This window comes from Pinus tabuliformis, chromosome 7, assembly GCF_031772625.1.
Source record: "Pinus tabuliformis cultivar Carrire ecotype Pingquan chromosome 7, CPIR1, whole genome shotgun sequence".
NCBI lineage: Eukaryota > Viridiplantae > Streptophyta > Pinopsida > Pinales > Pinaceae > Pinus > Pinus tabuliformis.
The window spans coordinates 633456275-633464960 of NC_142293.1; the positions used below are offsets into that span (position 1 = coordinate 633456275).

At 30.7% G+C, this 8686-nt stretch overlaps 1 protein-coding gene across 1 annotated transcript; it reads right to left on the reverse strand.

Annotated features, from left to right (window-relative positions):
- Nucleotides 1–2661: 2661 nt before the first annotated feature.
- On the reverse strand, nucleotides 2662–4794 carry LOC149249035 (transcription factor MYB61-like). Its single transcript, XM_089451775.1, has 3 exons — nucleotides 4635–4794; nucleotides 3696–3825; nucleotides 2662–3532 (listed from the first exon to the last, which is right to left on the reverse strand). Exons 1-3 carry the CDS (start codon nucleotides 4792–4794, stop codon nucleotides 2662–2664), a joined length of 1161 nt encoding a protein of 386 aa, XP_089307901.1.
- Between the last annotated feature and the right edge of the window lie 3892 nt (nucleotides 4795–8686).

Sequence of the window (8686 nt, forward strand, 5' to 3'; positions counted from 1 at the left end):
ATTCAACGTGGACACTACCTTTATTTTCGTAAGTACGTCAAGTCACAATATCAAATCTAGGGATCATCTCATCTGGCACTTGTGTGACATTATGTTCCAATTGTTCCATCTTCTTCTCCATTTCTTCCACATGCTCATCCATCTTTCTTTCCAACTATTCTATCATATTTCCCACATTTCATTCTATTTCTATTTGTGTATTTATGAAATCTTTCTTTGTCACTGACATATAATTAAGTTTGTTAATTTGGTTATCCAATTTGTATAGTTTGCTTTGTAGCTCTTCATTTTCCTCATGAGTCATGAATGGGCATTCTAGAGGTTTGACTGGTGAAGTAATATTGTTAGAACCCCTTAGAGCTATGATAAGCTACTAGGTCTTAAGGACAATGAAGTGTTGGGTACTACATATCTTTGCTATATATGTTCATTAAACAATAATACCTAGGCTAATATCTCAAGGAATTAACTAAGGAGGATTAATAATTTCCTTAGCCATACAAATCGACTAATAAGGTATGATAGGATGGTATCCTTCGCTGATATTCTCAATGTAATATATTAACAAGATAACCAATTAGCTTATTTAAAGTTGGTTTATGGTATACCTAGGGAAATTTCTATATATGAAAAGGTACTTGGAATTAATATTTGATATATAGGTACTATTTGATGTAGTCCTACTTGAAGGGGTACTAATATTGGTTAGAGAGATTTTTGTAGTTCTTACATGTGTTATTTCCTCACAACATTATTAACTATTGAAATATAGATAAATATGTTATATAAAGACATCATAACACATCTCTAAAAAAAATAAACATGAGCTTGCTAACCCCAAAAAAATACCTTAAAATAACAAAAAAAAACAAATTTTGCAAGGTAGAGGTTGACACTATTATGACCCAATTCATGAATTAACGTTCATTTTTTGGATATATTAGTATTGTTGTATATCTTCCAATCAAAATTTGTACCAAATGTAAGTTATACACTACAAACCCTAATTCAAAGAATGCAAGAATATCTAACCTTTATTTTGATACATATGTATCTAAAATTTGAACCCTTTTGAGTCCAAATTTTTTATCTATGACAACTTTTTAAAATTTGATTTCAAGGTTAGCTACAAAGCCTAATTCCACACACTATATGCATTAAAATATAGGGAGCTAGAATGTATAATTTTGACCACCACTAAAATATTTGTACTTAAACTCCATAATTTTTTACTAGAAAATTTTACATAAAATGAGCTATAAGTAACATTCAATACCACTAGTTTAACATTGTTTTTAAGATTACATACAAACCCTATATTTCATAGACTATATCTCCAAAATTGTAACAAATCTCAAGCTAGAAATTTTCCCACTTGTACTAAGATATCTATAATTAGCCTCCACAAAATGTCACTATATTAAACTTCCTAGTAATATAGTTATTATAAATATTCAAGAATAACTCTAAAAATAATTTTAAGATTAATCACAAACCCTATATTTTATAAAAAATGTCTAAAAATGTATAATGAATACAAACTTAAAATTTCCTATATAGATCTTAATGACGGTGGACAAATTCTAGTTGGAGAGGCTTATTGAGTGGATAGCCTCATTCTATAGCCCAGTGTAAACGTCTCTACAATGCTCAAGTTGGAGTTAATATGTGTCCCTCTTAAAATAAAAATAGAATATTCTTTATGTAGAAAAACAATGTCATCTATAAAAAGTTTAGATAAAAGAATATGCTATGAATGTTTAATCAGTCATCCATATGACCTAATATAATTTCATGTAGATCAATTAGAAGTGAAAAAAACATGTGAGTGATATGGTTAAACCTTAAGCTTTTAAAAAATATTTTAACACCATATTTAGATAAATTATTTGAAGATCTTTGTTAACTAAGTCATGTGAGTGTCAACTTCATATATATATCTATATATAAAAAAATGTTAAAAGAAAATATTTCAGTGTTATATATAGTAAAATATCCAATGTAGGTTATGAATAAAATATTTTAATATGAATTAATATTGATGTACTTAAAAATATATATTATTCAAGAATACAATTTAAACAATGAAATATTACACATTGTATTTTTTCACTCTAAAATAAATTTGCATCTCTTTAGGTCGTTTAGTCTCACCCATGCAAAAAAATAGATCTATGTTAGTTTAAATACAAATTCCTATTTTTGAGGGAAGTTTTCAGCGATAATAAGATCAAAATTCATTTTTCCACCCATTTCCAAACAAGTGTGGTTCATCGTCAAAACATCGTAGATCTATACTAGTTTAAATACACATTCCTATATATCTTAATGTCAGAGGATAAATTATAAAATATTTGGTTAGGATAAATTATAAAATATAATATTTGGTTAGGATAAATTATAAAATATTTGGTTAGGATACTAGATATTATGAGCAAATGTAATGAAAAAAACGAATAAATAAAAATATAACTTTATTTTACAATAATTCCCATTAAAAAAATAGATTATTGAATATTAATATACCATATTTCTACAGCATCGACTTCATCGGGTTTAAAATTTACCGATTCTTGCTATCAAGCGACCTTGACCCTCATAAAATTTAGAGATTCTTGCTATCAAGCAATGTTAAAACATCTTATCAATTTCGATGCGCCATTAAATTGCAGGTTCCGTGAATGACCAGCGGCATTGAAGTGGCGGGCATGACTGATGGGATGCCTTCTCATGTAAGCCCACGCAATCCTCCACTTCTTTAGTAGTATAAGCTCCTCCATAAACAGATTCAGTCAAACCAGTTGAGTTTAAACAATAATGACTCGTGTTCCACGGAGTTAATCCAGAGGGTGCAGTGAGCAAAGAATAGTCGATGATATCGACCTCATTTTGAATGTTCCATTTCGATGAGTCGCTTATGTCATCCAGAGCGGGCATAGTGTCCGTATACCGTAGAGTTTTATGGACAGAGCCAGGATTTTCATGAGGTGACAATGTAGTGCAGAAGTTTATTACTTGATCTCCTCTTGATGTTTGCAGACTTGGAAATAAAAAGGGTTGAGAGAAGCCCTCAATAGTTTGAGTATAAGTAGAACCAATCCAGTGTTGATAATAAGAAACTAGCTGGTTGGTCGTGGAGTCTGGATCAATTGGGAGCACATTATTTTGCACCTTTACTGGTTCATACTTTAAATCCTGACCGCAAGAGTCAGGATTTGAAGTACTGATTACATCATTACAAGAAGGATACTGATTTTCTGCACTGATCCCTAAATGAAAGGAGTCCTTCAATGAATGGTACCCGTCATGTATCTCGTCCAGCAGCTTCCCAGATTGAAACCACTTTTGCGCATCATGTGCATATACGATCGGCTTACTGTGTGTTCTTGTTGTCGGCGTTGGATTGCGTGGAGGACGCGGAGTCGGAGGGGACCTGTGTTTCATGTCCAGATTCTTTTTAATGCAAGAGTTCCAATAATTCTTGATCTCGTTGTCCGTACGTCCAGGCAAATAGGCAGCAATTTGAGACCACCTGTGTGGTCCATGCCATAAATTTCCCAAGTCAATGTACCGTCGTGAACAATTTCTACGAGAGAAATCAGAGAACAGAAGAGGAATGTTTTAAGTGAACAATTTCTACCAGAGAAATCAGAGAACAGAAGCTGACTGATTTTGGAAAAGAAAAGAACGTAAACCTGTTACCCAGGATGGACTGTAATTGTATGATCAATTGTTTTTCTTGAAGTGAAATCCCACCGTGTTTAAGGCCAGGCCTTAAGTAGTTAATCCATCTAAGCCTGCAACTCTTTCCGTTTCTCTGCAGACCTGTATGTAAATTTAGGGAAAGGAAAAGTTTAGAAATTTTGGTAATTCTTAATATGCATAATTCAAAATTAAAATTTGTAATAATCTTACATACATCTATAATTTTTTTTGCAATTTATATGATAAAATAATTTATTCTAGGTCATTTTTTTAAGAAAAATAGAAATTTATTAATTTTCTTTTTGAAAAAAAGATAAAAAATTAACCCACTGAGAATATAACCCTAAACTTTTCTATGATCCGAGAGCAAAGCCCTATAATAAGCTTCTTTACAACCCTCTCGCCTGAATAGTCAGTTTTTTTTTTTAAATAGGCATTAAACAAGATGTCTGCCTGTAATTACGTTCCTCGACCAAGAGTAGACTCGCTCGAGGAGATTAAAAGAAAAATAATGCCCTTCTCTTATGTTTTAAAATGTAATTTTTTTACCACGTCCTCATATTCCTTGCCCGAGGGTGTTATAATGAGCGTGAGCGGAATAAAAGGAAAATAACATGCCTTCCTTGTGCATCGAATTAAACCTTGGAATTTCTGATAGAAAACATACCCTTGACCTCACAGGCATAAACATGGTTTCAAAAGGACAAGCATCTCTGATTATTTTATACTTCCCAATAATATAGATCGAGATTATAATGTCTTAATGTCATCTTATTATATTCTTGCATTTTCATTCATTGATTTCCCTTTTAAGAGAACACTGCAGTTATTTAACTTGGCCTAGGTTGTCCCATATTCTAATGGGGTTCAATTGAATAGAAAAGACCAAAACTGAAAATAAAAGAAGTGGCTGGTATGTTATCACTTACCAGCTTGTTTCGCAATAAAGCTCCAGGAGCAACGCAGAAGGTCGTTCTTTATGACAAAATTGATGAGTTTCGCGTCTTCCTCCGGGGACCAGAGACCTTTTCTTATCTTTGGTTTGGATGAAAGCGGGGCGCCTTGAGCTTGTGCATTTACCGATCCCATTTTTAGCCGCGCCTAACAATTGTTCTTCTTTGTGAGTTTTTGAGTTTGGTGGTGCCTTTCTAATCAATGAGCAATTCAGAACGCCAAGGGTTCATGTCAGCTTTTGGAACTCGGCAGGTCGCAAGCCTTTACATAGAAATACAGACAGAGATTGGCAAACCTGCTAAGGATGTAGCCCACGCTTCTCCAATTTTCAGGCATGGGGACAGAACCCACCGACCCTGTGATTCCTACTTTCTTACAGTAATTTTCGTCCTCCCTTCACTCCGATGACCAGAATCCAAAATCATCCGATGTCATCGCAACAAAAGTCACCGAACTTTATCTTCGAAGGACTCAAATTCTACTAACCCAAGAGTTTATGCTATTTTATCACCGATGGCCGGACTCGCCCAGATTGGTGACAGATAAGAAATTAGTTATTATTAAAAACTATATCGGATATTTGATTGGACAGCATACCTAATTACAAAAAGCTAATTACCGCACAGATAGGTGTAATCCAAAGTCTCACATGAACAAAATATTAAAAATAAAAATTTGAACAAAAGTAAATCACCACACTTTTAAAAACTATTGTGGTAAAATGAAATATAAAAAGAAAATAAATAAATAAAATTTTATCTTAATTTTATTATTTAAGAAAATTAATTAAAAATTACGCATTCTCTTTCTAAATATAAGTGTTTTATAGTTTTACATTATATATTTTTAATTTTCGCATTATATATTCTGAATAAGGGGATAACAATTTTTTCATCTCGATCATATATTAATTATATTAATTATTAGTTGTATTTTAATATATTTGTTTATTTTAATGTTAAGAAATTAGTTTTTTTTAAAGGATAATTTGGTTGTGGTATCACTACATTTATAGTTGTGATGACCTCTACTTTTTGAGATAGCATATAGATGAGGAAATTGAACATAGGGCCTTTATCACTCACATAAATTTATATAATTTGGTCTTGCTAAATGAATTATTCTAAAAATATTAAAATTAGATCTTTTTAAGATATCACATCACTTAATTTTCACATTATTATATATAAATAAATTTATCTAATTATATAAATTATTATATACTCAAACAATTTATATATTAAAATAATTCACAATTAAAATTATTAGAAGTAAATGAAATCACCATGCTGAAAATCAATTCCCAACTAGGTTGTCATGTCTATTTTTTGAGTCATTCATAACTTCAAATCATGTTTACTATCAAACCCTTAGCTTACTAAAATCATGTTCTAAATTAATGGTGTAGAATCCAACTCCCAAATAATCCATTTATTCAATACATAGATATATGCTAAAATATAAATTATCAATTGAAATTACAATTATATTTCCAATTTTCATTAAATCCACGCCACTTAAAAGTAATAATTCCAACTAGCACATAGGGTTTATTCGCTGATTATAAATTCCATTATTGCAATGTGCCTTCATAACGCTTAATACTCTCTATATTTCCAATTTTCATTAAATCCACGCCACTTAAAAGTAATAATTCCAACTAGCACATAGGGTTCATTCGCTGATTATAAATTCCATTATTGCAATGTGCCTTCATAACGCTTAATACTCTCTAGATACATTACCTTTATACATTTCATATTGAGGTTGAATTGGAAAAGAGTTTTCTATAGTATATGTATACGATGATCAATTTAGGCAATGAATTAGGTGCTAGCCAATGAATTAGGCGCATGCAGGCTAGTGCAACTGGCTATAGGTAAACATCGAGGGTGATGAGGAAAATAAGACATCAAATAATCCAGAGATATAGAAATTATACTATAGCACGTCTCTACAGAAATCAAGCTCACCACTGGAAAATATCTAATTCATTGGGAGACATTATTTGTCGAATTTCAATTGATTTCCCAAATGATAATTCCTTCCAAAACCAATCCTCCTTGGAAGCTCATTTTGACAATTCTTGATTTTCAAACTTGGTTGCTCAAACAATAAGCATTTATACGTTATTTTTATGGGGCTTCTAAGTACAATGCCATGGAGGCATATGCCACAAATGGGTTGTGGTATGTCCTAACGAAATTGTGTATATTTCTTTGTTTAGATCTTGAGGAATAATTTTGTGTCCTTTTATAATGAGTGGACCTCGCACCCTTATCAAAGCCTCAATCTCTTATAATCTTCATAATCTTCGGTGATACTATCATGTTCAAGTGGGTTCTCTCACTCTTGATACAAACTCACCTATAGTTACAAATGGATCAACATGGGGTTCTCATCCATCATGAACATGGTCACTTTGTAATTCTTAAGGTTATTAAATTTTTTTTTTTTATAATATCTCAAAATAGATATTGCTGGTACAAAATATTACTATTATGTTGGTATGAACATCAAATTTTACAATTAATACTGAAAATATAAATGCTTTTTTATAAGTCTTCTTCATTAATATTTAAATATTCATTGTGCTCAAATATCTAGAATAAAAAAAAAATGCATCACTTAATTAAAAGTAAAAATATTTACAAATATTTCTATAAGTCATCTAGATAAATAATGCTAAAATGTGTTTCTTATCAATTGTTGAATCATCAGAACCAATGGGAACTAATCGCCCCTGCATGATGTGGTGACCCTCAAATTTGATACACTTTACATTAGCTATTGAGAAGTTCTTTATATTTTACATTATACAAATCTTTTGGAAAGAGAATTATCCACACTATTTACATGACAGTTCATGACTATTGCATAGGAACCACTAGAGGGTGCTCATTCATGCTAGTGACATGAGCTTACATGATAATTGCATAGAAGATTTATTTAAAGTAGGTTAATAATGGTAGGGAATTTATAAATTACAAATGACTAAAACCAAATGATGCTCTACATTTTTCTTATATTTTGTATCTTTATTTTTCAAATTTGAAAATAAAATACATCAATTAAACTTTTTAACTATTTAGAATTAAGTGGAGGTATAATGAAAAAAGACATCAAATGTTGATTACAAAGTTGTCCAAAGCTATGAAACACCATGCTATTTTAAACTTTTCCTTAACATGTCTATTTCTACCTATTATGTTAATATCTCTTCCACGTTCCTATCCATATTATGAATCAAATCCCTTTCCCTCTTAATGTGTTTTTGCTAACTAGAATTAAGGTTAACTTTATGATTTCCAAATCCTCATAGAACCTCTATGATATTTTTATATATTTCTAGTAAATTTTTAGATTTTGCTATTTCCCCATATTTAAACTATATTTTGTTAATTTCTAAACTATTTACATTTCACATATCAATTACCTTTTACAATAAAAAAAATTAATTAAATAATATCAATCAAAGTAATGCAAAAAGAAAATAAAAAACACATATCAATTACCTTTTACAATAAAAAAAATTAATTAAATAATATCAATCAAAGTAATGCAAAAAGAAAATAAAAAACAACTAATTCTTTGACACAATATCTCAAAATTCCACTTATTTAAGCATTAAACAAGAAATTACACCTACAATTCACAATTATAATATTAAAATGCCAACCCAAAATTACCTTCAAAATAATATTTGCTTTTCTCAATATCAATAAACTTACATGATGTTGACATAAATAAAATTACATGGTAATTACATAAATCCCCTTTTAATCAATGATGGAACGGCATAGCCTTTTGTATATTCGTTGTGGCATTGAAAATCATCCACAAATTATCTACTCGGTCGTTAGTCCTTTCTTGAAAAGGTCATTTAACAAGCCCGTAGTATTTTCTAGGTTAAATATTGTGGACTAGGCTAACACTGTTAGCTGCCTATATTTCCAAAGCACGGAGTCAAACAAGGAGTTGAAACTATGATTTGAGATAGGGAGTAAGATAAGCTAACATGCATGGG